This window comes from Ambystoma mexicanum, chromosome 12 (assembly GCF_040938575.1).
Source record: "Ambystoma mexicanum isolate Mex_15411 chromosome 12, UKY_AmexF1_1, whole genome shotgun sequence".
In the NCBI taxonomy this organism is placed as follows: domain Eukaryota; kingdom Metazoa; phylum Chordata; class Amphibia; order Caudata; family Ambystomatidae; genus Ambystoma; species Ambystoma mexicanum.
In genome coordinates this window covers 385318748-385343427 of record NC_090936.1, presented here as the reverse complement: position 1 = coordinate 385343427, position 24680 = coordinate 385318748, and the positions used below count along the sequence as shown (strand labels likewise).

General features: G+C 42.2%; 1 protein-coding gene across 1 annotated transcript in view; it reads left to right on the top strand.

Annotated features, from left to right (window-relative positions):
• LOC138514489 (platelet binding protein GspB-like) overlaps positions 1 to 24680 on the top strand; it is a 1350980-nt gene that overhangs the window by 999282 nt on the left and 327018 nt on the right. The window contains exon 9 of the mRNA XM_069629971.1: positions 4299 to 4394. Coding sequence (XP_069486072.1) covers positions 4299 to 4394 — 96 coding nt within the window. The remainder of the gene's footprint in view (positions 1 to 4298; positions 4395 to 24680) is intronic.

Sequence of the window (24680 nt, the reverse complement as noted above, 5' to 3'; positions counted from 1 at the left end):
GCCAGTGCCTGAATCCATCAAAGGGAATACTGTTTTAAATTCAGAGGATGCATAGGGAGGCTGAGAATAGGTTACTTCAAGTGCTGTTCATACTAAAAGGTGCCCACCAACAGGTACCAGTTACCCTACTCTTCTCCTACTTGACCTGCGCCTGCCCTCTCTCATTAACATCCTCCCTTCTCCTGCTACTCCTCCTTCCTCCATTCCTCTATACTCTCCACCACCACAGACGGGAGTACCACACCCCTGTACCCCTCCAAGGAACCTTCAAAGGTGGTAATCAGCTTCACTTAGATATTCTGAACGCTTGTTCTGCTGTCAACAATCCTACACTCATAAAATGGCTCCATGATAACCTCAGCATCAGGGACTGGGCATTGGATTGGCTGACCTCTTTCTTGCCTCATTACCCGCCCCTCACAGTTGCAGCTGGGCCCTTTCTCCTGCATCACTTCACTCACTACCTGTGGCACCCCTCAAGGCTATATCCTATCACTTTGGCTCTTCAACATCTATGTTGCCCCTCTTGCTCACCTGATCTCCTCCTTCTCTCCTCATTTCCAGTGTTATGCTGATGACACACAGCTCTCCTTCAAACTTCCCTCTACTTCCTGCTCTTCCTCCACCCTCATGCCTGATTGTCTGACCTCTATCCAGACATGGTGTGCAGCAAACAACCTCTGTCTTAATGCCAGTAAGATGGAGATCCTTCTCATTGGGACACCTACAGCCTGCTTTCCTCCAACCCTCTGGAGGCCCTCCCTGGGCCCTCTACCTTCACCATCCCTTGAGGCCGAAAACCTCAGGGTAATTTTCGACTCCTCTCTCACCTTCACCACTCACAACTTGGAACTTGCCAAGAAGTCCCACTTCCAGCTTCACCTCCTTAAAGACATTCTCCCTTTCCTCCCCTTTACCCAGAAGCTCAATGTTTCCAGAGTTCTGGTCCTCTCTAGGCTGGAATACAGCAACAGCCTATTCACAATCTCCCCCCTTTCCTCCCAATGCGCCCTCAGATAATCCAGAATGGGCCTGCGAGACTGATCCTTGGCTTCAAGCCCAGTGACCGTATCTTTCCAGCGCTAAAATCTCTCCACTGGCTCCCGTTGGCCTCGATTATCAAATTAAAGACCCTCTGTATCATCCACAAGGCTTTTTGGGGCCTGGGACCATGCTATCTCCAACTTTCTCTCCCTAAATACTTCCCTTCTAGAGCCCTCTGCTCCTCTAACTCCAACTCCCTGATTTTCAAACGCTTCTCCAAGCAGAGAGTGGAGGGCAAGTCTGTCTCTTTGGTTAGTGCCTCTTTTTGGAACAGCCCCCCGCTCCTCTCAGACTTGAGCCCGACCACCTTAACTTCTGGAAACTGCTCAAAACTCTGCTTTTCTCTACCTCTGTCCCTCTTTCCCTTCCCTGCTAATCACCCCCCTGCCACTGAGACTGGTGGCCTGGACCTTCATGAATCTCTGTTCCCAGACCCCTGCGCAATCGACACCAGCTCCCCCCAACCCCCAGCACTTCCCTTGCAGGCCCCCACTGGGCGGCTATGCATCCCACCGTTGGGACTCCTCCGCCCTAGTACTTAGCATGCAGCCCCTCTCTTGGCACCCCTCGGCACTTCTCTCCAGGGCTCTCACCAGCACTTGTCCATACCCCCTGTCCCCCACACTTTTCTTCACTGCACTTGCACGTCCGAATGTTGTAAGGCCTAGTAGGACCATGATTGCTTATTTCCAGTGTTTGCCATTATATTTTACTCCCCTTGTTCTTTCCCCATTTGTCTTGTGGCTCCTTGAAACACTATTTTGTTGTACAGGCGCCTAACAAATGCTCAATAAATAAATAAATAATTTTTCCTCTGGAAGGAAAATCTGCGCACAAGCATAACATATATGTGTACACTACAAATGCAAATAGAAATAGCTAGTAAGGTGTATCACTTTGAGCAATATGATTAAAAAATGAACAATGCTGATGAAATATCCTAGAAAACCGACATGACGAGCACATTAATAAAACAAAAAAGGGTCCGTTCTGTGTGTCTGTGGTGGGGGAGGAGTTGGAAACCCTGTTTGGCAGTATTGTTTGCTGCTGGTTTGCTATTAGCCCATGATGTGGGCCAAGAGAAGAGCCAAAGGCACGTGATTTTTTTTAACTTGTTTTCTTCAGTCATAGCCACCAAAACGACATGCTTTTGTTTGGGTGAAATGCTTACTTACTCTCCCCACAGCCTATTGATTATAAGCTCATTAAAAATAAAATGTCGAGATCTTTGCTGCAGACACATCAACCCCTGAGCTTTACTGCTGGAATTCTGGCTTGTAATTTTCACGTTACGCATTTTTCCCTTCGCCTAAACTCTAAGACGTGCAATCTTGCCAACAACTGACTTCCAGTGAGTACAGTGTGAATTACTTTACTGGCGGGACCAGTCAGGCTCATCCAAAATTCCTTCCCTTACTTTCAGTGCATTGAAGTTATGTTGTGAACTGACAGGCCGATGTCCCTGAAAGTCAAGCAGTGCTTTGATAGTGGCAGCCATTTCTCAGGCCTGCCTGACTCTACTCTTGAACTAGGGGCCTTTCAATGCCAACACCATGTCATTAAATCTGCCTGCTTCCATGTAAGCAGTCTAACCATAGAGTCTTCTGATGTAATGCAGCATACATGTTTAGAAACGGTCTCTTCCTTTGCAGTTTCTGTGTCCACTTTCTTTTTCCCTGCCACCAGGCTGCTCCCCACCCAGCCTTCGCTCACCACTTGCTGGCAGCACAGCAAAAGTCATGCTTTGAACATGTTCACGAATATCAGTCGCTAATCCCACATTTTAAGCAGATATTTGGGGCTTCTGTTTGCTTTGGAAATTTGTCGGTTGCTGTCTAAAATCTCACAGCAATTCACAACATGAATGGCTTGCAGACCACTCCAAACTCCAGAAAGTGGTTCACATGTTTTCACAGATCAGCCTCTAATTAATATTTTCTTGGATTAGTTGAAAATGATTTTCTTCAACCCTCATTAGAAATTCTGAATTGTAAATGTGAAGGAAAATATACCCTAATTGCAACACCAATTACACACATTGTGTGGGAATATCAACCTTTAGTGGTAGGACCTTAGTGGTAGGACCATACATGATAAGCCTAGAAAACCTCCATGAGTCCAGGGCAGCAAAATCTTAAGTACATTGATTCCTTTTCAACATAGGTCAATTTTCTCTTTTACCAGCTATCTATTTCTATACATTTTGACTCATGGTGCTGCTGCTTCCTTATATCTTCTGCATACAGTATGGCCAATTTTGGAAGGCATATTTTTGGATATGAGCTGGGTCTCCTATCTTTACATGCTATGGTACGCTGGAAGACATTGTCACTCTTCGGAAAATGTTTACTGGAAGATGCTGCGTCTATGTTCCAAATCTTGAATAAATCAATCAGTAATGATAAGGATCTGATACTGGTGCAGTGAAGATTGGCCTGTATGAACATTTTAGAAAAGCTGGTGGGTGGGGTAGGGGGAGGGGCAAGACCTTCTGATATCAATCCGAATCTGGTGAAGGTGAAATTCTGGAAGATGGAATGGAAAAATCCAAGGGATATACATTATTTTATCATTTCACGCATGAATCGAAAGATTTGAATATATTACCCTCTTATTTGGATTGGAAAAATCCAAGGGATATACATTATTTTATCATTTCACGCATGAATCGAAAGGTTTGAATATATTACCCTCTTATTTAAAAAGAATTCCTTAACCAACATTATAGGAATCGATTTTAGGGCTGCATTTTACTCTTTACCCATCTCGAGAAGTACTGTCAGTTCGTACGTTGGTAGAAAATAAGGATCTGTTTTGTAGATTTTGTAAAAGTAAAAATGAAAATGTAAATGAGACTTTAAAGCATTTATTAATGCTTTGTACCATTCCCAGAACGTTGCACTTTGGCAGGACCTTACCTCATTGACTGCAGAGGAATGCTGTAAAATATGTAGTGGATAAGATGCTGCATTGGTTTTGGCTTCCATTAGGTTTTTAGAAGAAGCATCTTCTGTTTTTAAGGATCAATTTGCAGATGAGGTGCACTGATGTTCTTTAACTGTTGTTATTGTTTTTATTCTGAATGGTGTATGACTGTTTACGAAATGTGTATTTTTCATATGTGTGTTGATGTAATTACGTGTTGTGGTGAAGGGTTTTTAATACGCCAACCCCTTTAATAAAACAAAAAAAAATGGGTTAAGAATGTTTAATGGCTTTGGAGGGATTGGCTAAGTATTTGTGTTTTTTTCTAGGGAATTCTAGGGTCTGGATTTGCCCTCAAAGTTCAACAAAAGCAGCGTCAGAAACATTTCAACAGGCAAATCCCAGCTGCCGCCTCTCTCATTCAGGTGAGCCATTGACTTCTCATCCAATGGAAAGACCTGTCCAATGGCAACAAGTCAGAATTTGTGCTGGCTCCGGTCAATGTACTGTGACTTCGCCACTGCCTCAACCTGCCAGACTAACATTAACCAAACTCCCCATTATTCTTTAAAGTAAGACTTTGCGTACCAAATTGACAAGTTGTCAAGAGGACACAGTCTTTCATGGTGTATTTTATGTGCAAGTGAGAAGAGCCCAAAGGGGCTTTTTTGATAGCCAGTGAATGATAATGCATTTTGTTATGGGGGAAAGGTGTGCCTTGTGTTTGAAGCGGACATAACAAGGGACACTGATTAAAAATGTTTGTTTGAAGTGTTTTGTAATGTGTAACTACAAGTGTTTTTTCTGGATCTGAAAATATTGTGCATACTTTAAACGTTCATGGTTGCAGCTATCTGCCGTGCCCCCCCCCAGTGCCAAGGCCTTTTCTGGTGATTTTAGTATTTCGCCATTCAATGCCTTCTAACGTTTTCTGTTTCATTAAGAGTAGATTTTTCGGATAGCTACAGCCTGACAATTGTCACAGGTCAAAACATAACACAAAATACTTTTTTTCTATTTCCAGAACTAAAGGGCTAGAATGCATAAATAATTCATGTTCTCCTTTATTTACGAGCAGAGCATTTTGCTCTGTGGTCTCTGGATACTAAAAATAGAAAGCGTAATGTGTATGTTTCTAATGCGGAAGGGCTAGCCCAACATAGAAATGTTTTACTAGATCAAGGGGTCTGCACAACAGATTTAAACACATTTTTCTTGGGGAGCTGGATGAGACATCTTACATGAAGTGTGCTGCAGAGGAATTAGGGGTTGCGAGGAGAAGGAGGAAAGACAGCAACATACATTCTCCAAAATGACCGGGGTAGTGCAAGTGACATCATGTGAGTTATGTGCATGTCCCTTGTCCTCGATGACATCGGAAATGAAAAAAAAGCACCACGCATACGCTTATGGTGAATACACTTAATAGTTACTCATGAGGACAACATTGCTTTAGTTTCCATCGATATAGATTCTAGGGAACACCGAGCGGAAACAACATGGGCCAGTGGCACATCCTTCATAAGCAAGTATAGCACCATGAGGCCAAATACTACCATCTTATGCTGGATGCAGTCTTATGTACCAGGTGTTGTCATTAAAAGATCAACACTGCCCAATGTTTTGAAGCGCTTCCACCTCACGCCAAGAGGCACCATAAATGGTCCCAGTACTGCCACTTTGTACGCCTGGTCTAGTCACAAGTAGCAGGGTAAAGCATCCCAGGTGCAGGTACTGCCATCGTGTGCCAAGTACAGCCTCCAGTTCCATAGAAAGGGCCACAATTCTAGTTAATGTCTTATATCGCTGGTATCGTCACCGTCTGCATTGAGCTGCTTTACATGTCCAGATTGTTGGGTATTTTGTGTAGATTTGGGGCCTGGCGGTATTTTCTTACTGCCGAAAAATAATTTAGCAACAATCACTCCTTGTATTCAGATTGGGCCATGTACAACAATAATACAGTGGACATGCATTATTTCCGCACACAGACATGCGTGGTTGGTATGCGTGGTTGGTATGCGTGATTGGTGGTATTTTGGTGAGCATAATTCCTTTGTTTTATTTGTGGCCCCAATATCCAGAACCCCTTATTTTTGTTTAGATTTTTCGTGTAATCACTAGAGAGACCTCAGGCTTGCATTTCAAGGAACACCACATTTTCATTTTTAGTGTGCCACCATGGGCAATTTCTCTCTGTCTTATCTACGGCAGTGAGCTATCATGTGGTATTTTCACTATCTTATATACGGTAGTGAACTATGTCCCGGGCCTCCCTTTCTGCCGACTCATAGACCTCCGGCAGACTACAACACACACAGTTAGTTATAATTGCTCATACTGAATTACATTGTGCACACGGCTGCAGCCAAATCTTATGTTTAGCTACCTTGAAAATGACAATTGCACTGTCTAAACATCTCCCCACATCATCAGCACTGTATTGGTAAATATAAAACACACCACCCGTCTGCTTTCAGATATTTTTGTGTATTATAAAAGTTGCATTTAAACACGATCTCACTCTTTACAGAAATAAATTAAATAGCACAGTAACAGCATTATCTGTGATACACTGAAAAGAGAGTGGCGGAGACAAGAACTCAATTTGCAACATTAAACACGTGAGTAAAGCACAGGAATCTCCTTTCCTACACTGACTGAATATTCTCGTACACACTCAGCCCCCACACCTCAGCGAGATAATTACCAGGCTTATTCAGCATGTAACTTCTTTGGCTGTTCGCCTTCTGGAGGGGATGACCCAGCAAGGACAAGCATCTGCCGTCACTCGAACTGGGACTTGTTGACTGGAAAAGCCAGTCTCTGCAACCAAGTTGAATCTGCTTTAGGAATCAGGCCTCCCCAGCTGTCAACCCCGTCCTTCTTCGAGCTGTGTCAAGATGTCTCCACCTTTCTTCCCCCAGATTCTGCAGCAAAGCACTAGTCACAGCCTCTAACATGATGCTTGATGTGACGTGCTCCCATCAGAATCAATCATGTTCTATCCTCCTACTTTTAACAATGGTTCTTCTTGTACAGTTGCAACTGTAACAAGCTGATTTCCTGCTTATTCGAAGTCTTTGCTTCCTGCAGTTACTGTGGACAGAGCACAGAAAGGCAAAGAAAAAAAAAAAACTTGAATGTGTGTTTAAAACTGATTTTCAGAGTCTGCCTCTTTTTGCAGTGAAGACACATTCTTTTATTAATGAGTTATAATTATTAGTCTTGTTAGTGAGATTAGTTTGTTAATTTCCAAATGTGTCTCTTGCAACATAGGCATTTCAGTTGAGAAATGGTGTGCATTTTGAAGGTACAGATGTGTGCTTTTAACTGTGAAAAATGTATTTGCATTTTATATGTAAAAATCGTTTTTGACTGAATGACCTGCCCTTACTTATATGTCCATGTTACACTGGCAACACATTAGCTTGAAACAATTGCATCATAGCAATGCACCAAACCCATGCAGTGGTGCTGCATGAAAAAAACATGCTACACATTGATCCTGTGCAGTAGTGCTGTACTCTGTGCTGTAACACGCCAAATATCCTTCCATACCCTCCTTTTTTTTTTAATTTGGCTACGATCCAAGCCAATTCCCCCCAAAAAAAACTGCTCCTTTTCAGAGGATTTGGCCCTTGTCCAAGCCACAATCGGAAGAAATCTAACTTGCCCCCTTTCTTCTTTTCACAATGTAGCAATCCAACAAAATGAATATTCATGTGCATAAATGAAAAAGTTGCAATCAACACAATATTCATCTGAGTTCATCAGTTTACAAAATGTTCTACATTTGCCTTCCCAATGGAAATATCATTAGTCCAGAGTTTCAATTTTGTAAGTCAATTGAAAACCATAAAATAAAACAACTAACTAAAACAAATAATTAACATAACAGATTAAAATGAATAATTAAAATAATAAAAACGTGGAACTCCATATGCCAGGACACTTGTCTGCCTCTGATATGTCCCGACCAGCGATGTCACATCATTTGGTTCATTCGAGTACTCTTTCATCTTGGCAATCTTGGATCCATAGGAGTCATCTTTTTTGGCATTCTGGTTATCTTGTCTTCACCTCCACCTGGAGGCAGGCTTCTTTTGGTCTTCATCCAGGGGACTCCAGGACTCCATCGTCTCCTGTGACCTCCGGTATAAATAGTTAATGTTCTAAACCAAAATAGAAAAGAAACAGATTAAGTATATAGCACAATATTAACCACCCTTTTGCCAAAAATAAAACATTTTTTATTCTGAAATTAAACACAGGTTAAAAAGAAAATCAGCATACATGAAACAACATTTTAAATTCAATGCATTTTCATTCTGCACACCGACCATGAGCTTCCATTATATTTTTTTTTTTACTTTTTATATTATTTATTTATTTACATATATTACAGTGTTTATATGCCATTCTAATAATCAACTTTTTAACTTCTCTGTCACTGCCTCCTGACTGTACCCATTTATTTTATCTTTTTGTGTTCAAGGGACTTTCTGTTGTATTGTGTGCATCAGTGGGCAGTAGCCCCAGGGCTTTGTTTCTACATGCTCAAGCCGCCTGATCTCGTGTCTGGGATGGCATGGCTTGATCTGATTTACATGGACAAACTGCTCTATCGCTGTTTCACCTTCATTCTTCAAAATTTTATACACTACAGGAGACATCTTATCTATAATTCGAAATGGCCCCTGCCAGGCTGCTAGAAATTTAGAATTTTTCTGCTTACTTTTTCCAAAATAAAACTTGTACACCTGATCCCCTACACCGTATTCTCTCACTGATGTTCTTTTATCATAGTATGTCTTAGCACTGTCAGCAGCCCTTTCCAGATTTCTCTGCACAAAAGCAAATGCATGTTGCAAATGCTTCCTCAGTTCATCAATGTACTCATGAACTGTGGATGCACTCACAAGTGTCTGCTCATGTGTTCTGTATAGTAGGTGTTGTGGTAACACCATTTTCCTACCTGTCAAGACCTCATGGGGGCTAACACCTGTTTCTTTGGCAGGAGTTGATCTGATTGCCATCAAAAATAACGGTAAACGTAAATCCCAGCTGGAACCTGCTTCTGCCATGAATTTCTTTAAAATATCCACAACAGACCTATTGCTCCGTTCAACTCCACCTGAAGAGGCTGCCCGATATGCGATATGTAGTTTCCTTTTCACACCCAGTATTTGCCATACCTTACTCATTAGGGTACTTGTGAAATGACTTCCTCTGTCTGACTCAATTCTTTGTGGCAACCCAAACCTTGAGAACACATGGTTCACCAGCAATGTGGCTGCTGTTTGCGCACTACAATCTGGTGCAGGAATACATTCAATCCACTTCGACATCAAACATATCACACTTAAAATGTAACGGTGTCCACTGCTCGACCGTTTTAAAGGGCCTACATAGTATATTTGCAAATCTGACCATGGGAGAGTTAGGCCTCTTTTCATCAATGGTGCTCTATGCATTGGTGAAGCAGGTTTAAATTGGGCGCATACTAGACATCCTCTAGTATATAATTCCACATCTTGGGACATATGTGGCCAGTAAGCATAATCTTTCAGTATTTCCAATGTTTTGTGTGAACCTCTGTGGCCTGCAGTTATTGCATCATGTGCATGTTGTAGCATTAGCCCTCTGAATGAAAGGGGTACCACCCACTGTATCTGTCCTGTTATGGACTCTCTAATCATGAGTACATCTTGTAATTTAATTCGTTTTTTATTCTTTAATAGTACCCTCAACTCTTCTTTTCCCATGCAATCATTTTCTGTTAAAGGGTTTTGTTCAGGATCTATTAAATGATTGTAATAGATTCCCAAAATTCGATCATTCTTTTGTGCCTCAATCAAATCTTGGTCTGGCGTATCATGACTCGATTGTACCGCTGGTTGATCTACCTCGGTTGGTGCTTTAGAACGTGTTACTGCATCAATCTGTATTTCACCCAGTAAATCATCAATAGGTAGCAATTCTCGCATCACAGCCCCAATTTTAGCCAGGTGGTCTGCCTTATCATTTCCCGCCTTATCCTCTCCTGGTGTTTTTAAATGCCCACAAATTTTTCTCCAGTATATTGTTAGATCATTCTCTGACACTAATTTGTCTATGGCTTGCATCATTTTTCCATGTTTAAGTGGCTTTTTGTTGTATGTAATCATTCCTCTTGCATTCCAGCCAGGTAAATATTCCACAAAACTATTCCGTGCATAGTCAGAATCAGTCACCAGGACACTTTCACTGAACTTTCTATCAACTGCAGTAGTAATTGCTTTATAAATGGCTGCCAATTCCGCCACTTGACTGCTCCTAGCTCCAATCCTCATCCCTATACTGGGGACTCCTCCACATTTCAACGAGACATTTCCTATTCCTGACACTAATTGTTTATTACTGTCATTTTCAATGTGAAAAGCACAACCATCCACATATACAGTTGGAAAATCCTTGCATGTTTTTTCATCAAAAGCTTTGTGTGGTGATTGTTCAAATTCCTGCCAATTAGGTTCCACTTCCATTTCATTTGATATTTGTTCAGCTGCCCAGTCATGTAAATCAGCTAACCCTTGAGCAATTGGGCTCTTTTTATTTTGTCCATATCTCACTTCTACAGGAAACCCTTGTAATGCCAGCGTCCATGAAGTGATTCTGGACTGCGCTAGATTACCTGACCTAATTCTTTTACTCCCTAAAAACTGCAAAGGTTGATGATTTGTTTCAATAATCACCTTTTCTTCCTGGACAATGGGGCGGAAATGTTGTAGCGCCCACACAGTGGTTAATAGGGCCTTTTCACATTCATTAAATTTCATTTCAACTTGGGAAAATGCCTTACTTGCATAAGCAATTGTTTTGTGATTCAAATCATGTTTTTGTGATAACACTGCTGACATACAATGTTCAGAAAAACCTATTTCTATAAAGAAATCCCTACCTTTTATGCGATATGCTAAACATGGTGCCTTTACCAGACATTCCTTCAGTTTAGCCACTGCCTCAGACTGCTCTTTTTCCCATTTCCAGGGAGTGTTCAGTTTAAGCAGTTTAGTCAATGGTTCAGTGATTTCAGCATAATTTTCAATGAATTTTCTGTTATACCCTGTCATTCCTAATAAAAGTTTTACTCCTTTCACATTCTTAGGATCTTTTAATCTTTGTATGGCCTCTATCTTCTTCTTTTGTGGATTTAGCCCATGTTCAGTCACTTCATGGCCTAGAAAGTTCACTTTTTTCTTGCACCATTGTGCTTTTTGCAAAGATACTTTGGCGCCTGCTTTCTGCAATTGGCCAAGCACATGTCTTATTTCATCAAAATGGCTTTTCAGGCCTTCATTTTTTATCAAGACATCATCCACGTAAACTATGGTTCCTCTTTCCACTGCATCAGGCATGGCCTTTCTCAAAAATATGCCAAATTCACTCCCACTATTGATGTACCCGAACGGCGTTCTAAGCCAGGCGTATTGAGTCCTGTCAAATGTAAAGGAAAATAAATTCTGTATCTCCTCTGCCAATGGCACGCACCAATATCCAGAGGTGAGATCTAATGTGGTAAACACTTTTGAACCATGTATCTGAGCTAAGCCCTGATCAATGAATGGCAATGGCCATCTGGACACGGGTACTCTTTTATTTAACACTCTCAAGCCTGCACATAGCCGCCATTGACCATTTGGCTTTAACACACCTAAAATAGGTGTATTGGATGTGCTATGAATGGGCCTGATGATTCCCCGCAATTCCAAATTTTTAATAATCTCTGCCAATGATTCTAAACATGCCAGCGGTAGTCTATACTGGCGTACAAACACTGGACTTCTGCTACACCCTTCTGGTAGTGTGGCCACATGTAAATCAGTTAAACTACAATCATAAGCATCTTTTGCAAATACATCCTTAAACTCCATAAATATCTCCCTCAGATTGTTTCTATCCTCATTGCTGTCACACGCATCTGCTAAGGAGATCTGCTCTTCTACCATTTTGGAAAATTCTGGAAAACTTCTGGTAAGGGAATCTCGGCGCTTTCCTCTAACTGTGTGGCTGTGTCTTTTTGTAAAGCTGCCACTTTAAAATATTTTGGCATATCAGCTTCCACTTCAATGGGCTGATTTTCTGTTTCATTTTCATTTAAATTAAATATTATGCAATGGCAGCACACTGTCTCATTTGAATCATAAGGATACACAGAATGAATTTTAAATATTCCTTTGGGCTGAGAGTCCAGGTGTTCTGGCAACTCACCCTTGGCATCTACATACTTTTCAGGGATATTTCCAATCACCATGTTATTTAAATCTGCCGTATGATGTGATTTTTGTATGGCCATTCCTAATGGGGAGTTTTCCTCTAAATGAATATCCTGACAACCTTTATTATTTACCATAATTTTTACAGATCCTTCACCAATATCTACCAATGGAGTTTATTCATAATCCAGGCCCTGCTGCTTTATGGATTTATTCAGGCACACAAATGCATCAGAGTCTTTCATCTGCTGTCCATTTCTGCACTTTAGTATTATTGCAAACTCTTTTGTAAATGCAGGAATAATAGTATCTTTCCTCATTTGTAATTCGATTGCATAAGGAACCAGTTGTGCACAATGATATGCCCTTCTTTTGTCTTCAAATTCAGGTGCCGGGCCACCTAGGCGTGACCATATTTTTTGATTAAGGAAATCTAACACCATACACATTCTGTGCATGATGTCATTGCCCATGTAAAATTCATTTTGTGCTCGACTCACTATCCATACATTATGGTAAATTGTTTTCTGCCCAATGCTAATTTTAAGCATGCATCTGCCTGCAATTCGGTTTTCAAAGTCTGGACTATCCAACCCAGAAACATATTGGTTTTTAATCCTAAATTTTCGGGATTTCCTCCCTTTCCATTATTTTTTGCAACAATTTCTCATTAATGAAGCTCCTCTCCTGTTCAAGCGCTAAAGTGGCTTTTATTGTTTTAAAACAGTCATTTATACCAACATGAACCCATGGTTGCTCATCTTCCATGTGTATTTTTCAGCAAGAGTGGTAATGTGTTTTTCTGAATCTGTTTTAGGAGCAATATTCTGTTTGATTGTTTTCTCTTTTAAATAAAAACGTAATGTGTGCTCATCTATGGCAGTCTGCCAATTTTTCCTTGGGTCCAAGTAGATTTTTACAGGTAGTCCTTCATTATCGCTCTGCATTTTGTCTTGACACATTAATATAACCGTGACACTAGGTATGCAACTATTCTGGAGATATACCTCCACAGCATCATTTGTTTTGGCAACGGTGTGACATTCATTTATGTTGCTGTTTTGTGATTTTAGTTTCTTAGGCCTCAATGGTTTTTTGGTTAAGGACCACAGCACTCCATTCACCCCATCTATTAGAGGAGACAATCTTTTCAGGCAATCTGTCCCCATCAGAAATGGAATTTCACAAATAGATGTGATCAATACCTCTTGTTTCATTTTGTGCTTTCCTATTTTTATGTCAACCTCAGTTACACCTATGATGGGCACCTCCTCCCCATTAAAGTTATGCACTGGACCTTGATTTTCCTTCACCGTGATCTGACTCTGTGGGGGTCTCTCTTCATTGATACTCTTTACCAGCTCCTTGGACATACTTGTGGCCTGTGCGCCAGTGTCAATCATAGCAAAGGTGTGGCATTTTTCTTCTACAGTGATGGGTGCATAATATCTGTCCTCAACTTCCTCTAATACACATAAGAAGTGTGAATTCTTACTGATTTCAGGGCTCACCTTTCTCAGGCCTTTTTCACTTTTGCCTAAGCACATTGGTAAATGGAAAGACATTTTTCCCTCCTTTTTACCCATTTCTGAGCGAGAGACTTTATTCATTTCTCCATGATCAGAGGTTTTTTGGAGTGTGGCCACTGTTCGCCCATCCATCTGGGTAACATCAGAGACCACATTACAACCTTCCAACTGAACATGTGTAACAACATCATTCAGCAATTTGTCATTGTTTAATTCTGTGCATTTGTGATCATTTAGTGTGATACCAGCCCTTTCAGCCTCTTCAAAAATATGTGGCTCAAAGAATTCTTCAGGTGATTGACCCGTACCCTCCTTTTGAGTATTTCCTTTTTCTACCTGTGTTTCGTCATTGTTTTGCTTGCCCAGGGAAGGAGCTATAGCATCCCCACTTACTCCCTGTTCACTGGTATTCCTCATGCATGAGTCATTTTTCTTAAATCTGTCTCTTTGTTCTTTTGGAATTCCAGGTGTTTCTTTTTTATTTGCACAAATCTTCAATGTTTGATTTAGTTCTAGGTTAAACCGTACCTCTTTTTTAGAAGTGTTGCATTTTCTGTTACATGTTCATCTATTGGTGCTTTCACTTTTAAATCATTAGGCATCTCAGAGTCATTATGCAAAATTACATCAGGGCAATCTGTCTTTTTGGCACTGCAGGTGTCATAAGTACTTAGTCACTTCTCAGAAGCCCCCCGGTCATTGCTAGGGCCATCAGCCCTCTCTTTAGATGGTTGTTTTTGTGCTGTATAGAGCTTTCCTATTTGCTTAGCTAACATTTTCACTTGGGCCTCAAGGCACTGGAACCTTTCCATCTCTCTAGAATCCTCTTTCTGTGGCCTAGGTCGATATTGGTTGTTTCCCCCTGATTGGATCTATTCTGATACCTCTCAGGTGATTGATGTCTGTTGGGATGGTTTCTGAACTCTTGATTCATTTGTGGAGGGGAGCGGGGTGCACCCATCCTTTGATGGGGAATCATTGTACTGACGTGGATTGTAGTTCATGTTTTGCCTCATGTCCTATCTATCAGATTGTGGGTACTGGCCCCTATGTTGATTTCCATTATCAGTAAATCGATCCACATATCGGGGTCTATCCTGATTACCATATATCATGGTGTTGGGATCAAATCTGCTCTGTGTCCCCAATGACTGGTAGGGACCATCATTTCTTTGATCTTGATTTTGTCTCTGGTTATTGTTCATACCTGCCATATCAGGCCGATATCCTACCCGGGGTCTATCCCCTAAATACCTAGGGCTGATGTAGCTTTCCCTATTACTAGGATCATGTGATTGGAACATTGGTACAGGAAAGGGCGATCTTTGTTGATTACCCCTTTGTTCAGGTGTCACATTATTTTTACCTTGGCTCTGAGCAGACTTTTGGCTGACCTGATTTCCATTACTGTGGCTGAGGGTTCTTTAGATTTAGGTCTAGTATCTTTCATTTTATCACTTTCTCTACCCTGACAATAGAGTACCTCATATAGTTTTGTGCTTTGATGTACAATCCATTCAAGGGACTTGTCACGGTCAAATTCACGGACCAATTGGGATATGATGTCTTTCTGTAGCCCATAGAAGTATGCAGTTTTAAACTCATTGGAATTTGGGTCAAAAGATACATCAAAGCGAGAAAATGCTCTTTTTAAGTCTTGTAAAAATTGACGAGGAAATGTATTAGGCCCAGCAGTGATTGTGTAAGCGACTTTCTTTGCCTCCTGCAATGACTGAAAAGGAGAAAAATGACGCCTAATTTCTTTTTCAAACTCCACCCAGGTCATATTCTGCTGTTCATTTAATCCCCTTATGATGCTGGCCGTCGGGGCATCTAAAGTTAAATGAAAAATGTGTCTGTACTGTTCCTTAGGTATCTGGAGTGCTTTAAAATGTCATGCACCGCTTCTAAGTGATCCTCAATGCAGCATTCACCTCCCTTTTTAAATGGTTTGGTCAGGGCTTTAATGGATTTCATTATTTGTATGGGGCTACTTGTTGCAATGCATGGAATTGCACTACTTTGTGATTCAATCCTGTTTTCAGGTGTATGAGATTGGTGGCTGCCCCCAATGGGAGTATCAAATCCCCCAAGGGCGCTGCAACCAAGTTCAGTCACCGGCCCAGTCACTGGAGCACTAGCTCTTTGGGCAGAACTAGAATTCACCTCCACTCCATTGAATGTGGTACCCTGCCGCCTCTCCTGGGACCTGGGAATGCACATTTGCTGTTCTAAGTCCTTACACTTTTTAAGGAGTCTGTTTGCATCATTTTGCAAATAGTTGTTTTCATCACTCATCTTATTAATCACCTCCTGCATGTCACACATTTGCATTTGGCATTCATTGAACTCTTTATTTATCTTGTCTCTTTCTTGAGTCATTTTAATCAGTTCTTGTTCTGCACTCGGGAGATCACATTCTTTTTCACAATGTTCTTTTTTTAAAATCTGCATTTCTGAAACAACCTCATCTTTATCCTGTCTAATGTGGTCCACTAAGGCTTTTAAGTGTACCAATTCTTGCTCACTATCCTCAAATTGTTTCTTGCTTTTGGATAACTGAGTATCAAAGTCTCTGCATTTTAATTGCATGTCTTTTTGGCATACATCCATTTCTGCTCTTAACATTTCCTGATTTTTACTTGCCCCATCTAATTCAGTCTTTAACCTGTTAATTAGCTGGGTATCATTTTCCTGCATTCGCAGTGACCTATTCAAAATAAACCATATTTTGCCGCATAGCCGTATTAAACAGTCTTTCTCTGCACTTTTATCGGCTGCATTCAATAATCTTGTAAGGCAGACCTGAATTATGCTGCCTTCTGCAAAAATATTGTCTAGTTTTTCTTTCTGCACCTCACCCTGAATGCGGTCACGCCATTCTAAGGTACTGTTCGACGACCACGTCCCATGTGCAAACAACTTTGCTTCTAAATATTGCACTAGGTCTGAAAATGTGGTTTCCCTTTGTGACATTCTGAAATTCGTTTTTAGTGGCACACTGCTATTATAAAATGGGTTCCCTTTAATGTGCAAATGGCAGTGTGAGACACGCTTGCCACGCCCAGTAGGTACTCTATGATCACTTTCCCGGCCTGCAACGCACCATAAATATGTTGGGTATTTTGTGTAGATTTGGGGCCTTGCGGTATTTTCTTACCGGCGAAAAATAATTTAGCAACAATCACTCCTTGTATTCAGATTGGGCCATGTACAACAATAATACAGTGGACATGCATTATTTCCGCACACAGAAATGCGTGGTTGGTATGCGTGGTTGGTATGCGTGATTGGTGGTATTTTGGTGAGCATAATTCCTTTGTTTTATTTGTGGCCCCAATATCCAGAACCCCTTATTTTTGTTTAGATTTTTCGTGTAATCACTAGGGAGACCTCAGGCTTGCATTTCAGGAACACCACATTTTCATTTTTAGTGTGCCACCATGGGCAATTTCTCTCTGTCTTATCTACGGAAGCGAGCTATCATGTGGTATTTTCACTATCTTATATACGGTAGTGAACTATGCCCCGGGCCTTCCTTTCTGCCGACTCATAGATCTCCGGCAGACTACAACACACACAGTTAGTTATAATTGCTCATACTGAATTACATTGTGCACACGGCTGCAGCCAAATCTTATGTTTAGCTACCTTGAAAATGACAATTGCACTGTCTAAACATCTCCCCACATCATCAGCACTGTATTGGTAAATATAAAACACACCACCCGTCTGCTTTCAGATATTTTTGTGTATTATAAAAGTTGCATTTAAACACAATCTCACTCTTTACAGAAATAAATGAAATAGCACAGTAACAGCATTATCTGTGATACACTGAAAAGAGAGTGGCGGAGACAAGAACTCAATTTGCGACATTGAACACGTGAGTAAAGCACAGGAATCTCCTTTCCTACACTGACTGAATATTCTCGTACACACTCAGCCCCCACACCTCAGCGAGATAATTACCAGGCTTATTCAGCATGTAACTTCTTTGGCTGTTCGCCTTCTGGAGAGGTTCCCCCAGCAAGGACAAGCATCTGCCGTCACTCGAACTGGGACTTGTTGACTGGAAAAGCCAGTCTCTGCAACCAAGTTGAATCTGCTTTAGGAATCAGGCCTCCCCAGCTGTCAACCCCGTCCTTCTTCGAGCTGTGTCAAGATGTCTCCACCTTTCTTCCCCCAGATTCTGCAGCAAAGCACTAGTCACAGCCTCTAACATGATGCTTGATGTGACGTGCTCCAATCAGAATCAATCATGTTCTATCCTCTAACTTTTAACAATGGTTCTTCTTGTACAGTTGCAACTGTAACAAGCTGATTTCCTGCTTATTCGAAGTCTTTGCTTCCTGCAGTTACTGTGGACAGAGCACAGAAAGGCAAAGAAAAAAAAACTTGAATGTGTGTTTAAAACTGATTTTCAGAGTCTGCCTCTTTTTGCAGTGAAGACACATTCTTTTATTAATGAGTTATAATTATTAGTCTTGTTAGTGAGATTAGTTTGTTAATTACCAAATGTGTCTCTTGCAACATAGGCATTTCAGGTGAGAAATGGTGTGCATTTTGAAGGTACAGATGTGTGCTTTTAACTGTGAAAAATGTATTTGCATTTTATATGTAAAAATCGTTTTTGACTGAATGACCTGCCCTTACTTATATGTCCATGTTACACTGGCAACACATAGCTTGAAACAACTGCATCATAGCAATGCACCAAACCCATGCAGTGGCGCTGCATAAAAAAAAACATGCTACACATTGATCCTGTGCAGTAGTGCTGTACTCTCTGCTGTAACACGACAAATATCCTTACAAGATGCAGTCTTCAAATGCCAAGTGCAGCCTCAGAGGACTCAAACATGACCTTGCATGCCCAGTTGCTGCCATCATATTTCAGACGCACCCTACGCCCCAGTAATGCCATCTAATGATAGTTAATGACTCACTTGAATGACAGAATCGGCATATGTACCATGCAGCCTCCCAGGTCTGATTTCTGTCATCATAGGCCAAGCATGGCCTCAAATCCCCCAATAATGCAATTGAGTTGTAATTGATGCCTCGGACTGGGACAAGAAATAGGCCCGGTCACCCAAAAAAAAGTGGCCCACCCCTCACCTTAAAAAAGTGGCCCACCCCTCGCCTCACAACCCTTGACCTCTGATGATATCACTGGAAGTGATGTCATTTGACCCCACCCCAAAGTAACTTCCTGGGAAGCGATGAAACACAACCTTTCAACCCTTGACAAAACAGGAAGTGGCATCATATAGCATTGCTCCTAAGCACACTAAATTACTGTGAATGCAAGCAGACGTCCAAGGCCAAATGATAGGTTATTGTATAGCACTTACACTTAAGCTCTTTTTATAGAGCAAATATGCACACAATATCACCCAACCTGTCTTGGTACTCATTTATAGACCTAAGAAGGATGAAAGGCTTTTTGGAGAAAAAAATAAAAAGAAATTGGGGGAAAAATACATTTAACATTTTTTTTTCTTCCAAACCGGCCCAGGCATGGCCAGAACCTGGCCCCCACACCCCAGGGACGATTTCGGCCCGGCCACGGACGAAAGGCAGAGGGGCCAATCCGACCCTGTGCCTCATATAAATGGCAGTTACCGTGTGCAATGCAAAACTTCATATATCCAACTGCTGCCCTCACATGTCAAGTGTAGCCTTAAACGCCCCAGCAATCTTGGGAGGATAGCTCAGGGGCAACGTGCTCCCCTTGGAAGCAAGACGACACAGAGCAACACAAGTTCGATCCCCGGGTCCGTGCTTAGAAACCTTTGGGTATTAAGCGCGGTATGAATAGCCTATTATTTCATATCATACCTTAAGTGTCAGTTAATGCCTGATATGAAGCAAGGTGTAGTAGCACGCATGCACGTGCTACCCTTCAGACATGCCCTCAACATATCCACTTGCCCAGATGTCCACAGCCCTGATTTCCACCAGCCCACTTGTCCCCCACATGTCAGCCTAAAGGCCTGCATGCCTGAATATGCTGGCACATACCTTTTGCCAGCAGCTCCTGTCTCTGCTCAAACATGGCAGTACGGATCTCACCTGTGTGGCTCTGTCTCCCACATAAGTGCCAAGGACGAGTATGCTGGTCCTTTTTATGCAAGTCTATGCAAAAAGGACGAGCATACTTGTCCTTGGCACTTATTTACAGTGCTGCTCCAGTGCTCCTATGCGATGAACCTGTGCTCATTCAGCTGCTTCTGAACGTCCTTCTTTCTGCTTGCAGCAGGGCAGCACATTCTTCTGATGGGATGATGGTGGGAACAGGAGGCCCCCTTATCCCTTCCCCAAACAGGGGCATAGGAAAGCCACAGCATTTGGGGGGTGGTAGATGGGGGGGCACGATGGCAGTTTTGAAAGCTGGCAGGGAGTGGGGCTATTAAACCTATGGCACTGTTGATCCCCAACCTGAGCCCCGTAGGCTGAATAGATATTATGCTTTCCTTTGGCACATTAAATGCATCTTTTACCCAAACTCACCAGATGCGTTGCCAGGATTGTGTAACAAGTTGGCCCTGGAGCTGATGTAGTAGGGCTCACCATCGGGGGAGCCAGAAGAGGTAACTGGGCTTGCTGTGCCCCCGGCCAAGTCCGCAGGAGCTACCGAGCGTAGCAAGTTAGAGCGAACCAATCAAGGTGGGTTCTTATGGGTTCTTCTCCCAAGAAAAATATTTTTTAAAAGGGCTTAACATGGTGCATTTTACAGTACACTTTCTGTTATACATTAGGTACAAAGCCACACAGTTTACAATCGGTTTTGTAGGGTTAGACACGAAAAAGGTCCATTAGATGCCAAGTCACCAACAATGCACAGGAGCATTTTCAAACACATTTTCAAAGTGCCCACTGTTGCCAGTACTCTGCAAGCGTAAAACACATGTTCAAACTGATTGTGCCCAACATTTCCATTCTGGTGCTCGTATATATGCCAGTAGTCCCACATAACATAATACTCTTGTTTGCTTTGCCCATAATGCCAATGATGATACTACAACAAAGCATGTTCATGCTGGCATTGCCAATATATGCCAGTATCCCCACATAAAAACATGCTCTTGTTGACTTTGCCTTAAAGCCAGTAAAAACAATCAATGCCACAATAAGAAAACATGTCTTGCTGGCTAGCTGGTAAGATAGCTCAGTGGGTTGGGCACTCGCTGTTGCTCCAATCTGACAGTGATCTGCAGGGCGCAGGTTCAAATCCCAGAAATTATAACTCTGCCTTTCATCCTTCTGAGGTTGATAAATGAGTACCAACTCCGGTTGGGTGATAATGTTATATACATATGTTCTCTGTACAGTGCTTTGGCAAAAGCACAATATAAATAACAAATGATTTTCATTATACAAATCCCACCATATGAGAACACCCATCATGTTGGATTTGTCCCCAACTCCAGTAAATAAATGTCACTCCACAGTAAGAAAACATTGCCTTGCGGGCTGCAGAAATGCCCCACCCCCGCTTGTGTAAGAAAACGTATCATGTTGCCTCTGACCGTAAGACCAGTAATACAATGGCATGCCACAGTAAAAACATGTCCTCCCATTCCCAGTTAAGGACACTCATCATGTTGGCTTTGCCCTTAATGCGAGTACAATATTCCATGCTACAGTGGCACCCAGCCAACTCCATTGCAGTACCTTCCCCGCTGCAACCCTGCATTTACATAAACACTTGACCGAAAAGGCCAGTAAACATGCCATGCTCCTTAAATAACATGTTCATCCTCCAATGCCCCTTCCCGGGCCCCAGTCTCACAGATACAGCAGATTCAGATTCACAAATACTTAGAGAGACACACACACACACACACCTCCCCCCCCTACGCATCAAGGTACCCATACAGCTTAAGTCATTCACAGGAGCACCCAAACATTCACACTGCATTCTCATTCCCATGTACACCATAAAAACTGCATTCATTCATTTACTGACACCCCTTCACATACAAACGTAGATACACACTCTTACATGCCTGCATGCATACATTCATAGAATCATTGCATACACACAAACCAAAACACTTTTTTTCCTACCTGCTTCATTGTGGACCAGCTCAGGCCCTACCCTGTCTGTTGGGGGGGCCGGCCATTGGCATCAAGCAGCCACCCTGTGGATGCTATTTGACACCAGCACCACAGAGACCCAGTGCCTCAGGGAGTTGGCCGGGGACACCCGGTCTTGGATGGGGCAGGGAGGACCTTGTCCAGCGCATGCAGACCCTGGCCACCTTGCTGGCAAGAGGGCCCCATGGCAACATGGCCTGCAGGCCCGTGCTCACACAGTATGGGCCTGCAGGCCGCAATGAGACACAGACTCAAGTCATCTTGGAGTCTGCAGTCGGTCTACTGCACGTGCCTGCAGGGGCCACTTTTATTAGCTTGGGCCATGACACAGTCATGACCCATCTTAAAAGGGCAATACACGTGGTAGTGACACATCCGCTTAAAAGGGAAATACACGTGGAAGGGCCACAGCACTACACTGTCAAAGACTCTGCATCTGACAGGCCATTTAGTTAAACAAAGCAGTGCTAATCATTCGAGTCACAGGACAGCTAAAAATTGAGCCCAGTAGTTAAGTGAAATGATGGAGGAGATGACGGGGTTGAGGATTGTAGATGAGGTTTGTTGAAGAAGACCTTGTGGCGCACAGGCAACCGGAGCGCCGCCGACAGTCAAAGTGAGAACCGTCTGTTAGAACTCCCACTCACAACATAACAAGAAAGTGATCCATGATAAGGTTCCATGGAACCACTATAACATGTAGGGGGTCTATGGATATCATCACCTGGGCAGGCTTTTGTCCTCTGCACATTTTCTGATGGACTCACGATAACCACCGTTTTCTCACCTCAGAGAGGGGTGTATTTACGTACTTTTAAAGTTTAAAAGTAAGTTTAAAAGTAAGTAATTACACCACTCTGCCAAGTGAGAAACGTGGTAGTTTCTTGCCGGCTGAGCCCAGTCTGGGTGTCATAGCTTCCGCCTTCCCAAGCCCAAGCATAGTCCAGCTGGAAGATCCATACCAAAAGTAGTATGTGTGTTGGGATTTTACATTTTCATGAGAAGAAGAAAGATGAGAGGATGCAAACCTGAAGACCTGCCTAGGAAATGCTTCCGTAGAGTTCAGTAGAAATGCCCTCCTCCTTATTATCATTGTTCATCCTTCCAGCAACTGAAGTGCTCTTTACACAACTTAGGGCCTCATTACACGGAAGGCGGTAATGGTTAACGGCCACCGTTAATGGTAACGGTGACCGTTAACCATTACCGCCTTACTACGAGGTCCCTTAGCGGGTTGGTGCTTTAACGCCTGCTTTTTGCAGGCGTTAAAAACCAACCCGCTAAGGGACCTCGGAGCTAATTACGGCACCGCAAAATTGCAGTGCCGTAATTAGCGCCTTCCCCATTCCCATAGAGCCCTATGGGGCAGAAATGGGAATGGGGAAGGGCAATGGCGGAAGGGGGATTTACCGCCCCTCCAACCTTGGAATGGGGCGGTAAATCCCCTTTCCGCCAAGGCGGTGCCGGTATTTTACCGGCATGAGCCATGGCGCTAACAGCGCCATGGCTCACCGCCTTCCGTGTAATGAGGCCCACTATGTGTCTGCCACTCTGCAAACTACCATCAACCTGAAATAATGTTTCATATCCTCAGACTTCAATTGCATAATAATCCATAAACATCCTACTCCACTCTGCAAGAACACTCGACTGGTTTGACCAGAGTTCACCAAATGTCCCCACTCTATACATTTAATAGAATGCCTCACCTTTACACTTGAGGAGTAAGACCTTTCATGAATAACTGGCATTAGGGCAGACTGGTTGCCTTTTTTTGAAAGCGCTCGGAAGATAGTTTTGCATGAAGAATAGATGAGTACTTAAAGGCGATGAGCGAAAGATTGGCTCCTTTTTGAAGAACATAATGTAGGTACAATAAATAAGGAAGGTAAGAAATGTTTCCCTGGAAGACGTCCCTTTTAGGACCCAAAATGCAAGATGTTCGTGGAAGGTTTTGGATCTGAGACATTCATAAATTTCTCTGTCAACAGAATAAGATTTTTTTTTAAATAAATACTTTTAAATACACCACATTTATAGATGGACTTTGTAACATATTTGGTAATTAAGATGTAATTAGTATATATATTTTATTTGTAATTTAAATGGTCTCAATAGAATCATGCAATAAGAAAAGTTTAATAAATTGGATGGTTATCTGTAGAGAGTGCGATGAAATGAATACTGCTCTGCAGTAGTAGAGGGAAACGTAGTGGTTAAATCGCCCCACACTACTATTAAACCAGCAATGATCCCAGTCATAAATGAGAAACATGCACAGCCTGACCATTGTACCTCCTTTGCCTCTTTGGTTGTGGAGGCACAGGGCAGGATATATCTTCAAGAGGGGTGCAAGTTAATAACAGGAGCAACCCAAACAACGTAAGTACAATGGTTACAAAATCATAGAAGGTTCAATTAAGGCTTTATAAAATAAAGACTTAGAATCAAACAATAAAATGCAAACAACTAAACCAAAATCACTAGGGGAACCCACACTCTAGAAGAAACACAGGGAATGCAAATGTTTGTTGAAGGGCACTCTGTGTTGCTAAGCAGGTGTGTTCAAGAGTGGGCAATAATGCCAAGGATATGTTCTTTTGAGAAAAGGTAAAGAATGGGGGGGGGCTAAAAAATAATTCCGGTCCTAAAAGCAGTAGGTAATGCTTTATTACTTTTCGGAACCTTATCTAGAATTGACTATGCCAAACCACCGTGGGAAACAGTGCGATAAAATGGTGCAATTGAAACAGACATTCAGATACTAAAAGGATTACATAACCATGGCTTTGATCTTGCTCTACAACAGAGGAAACAA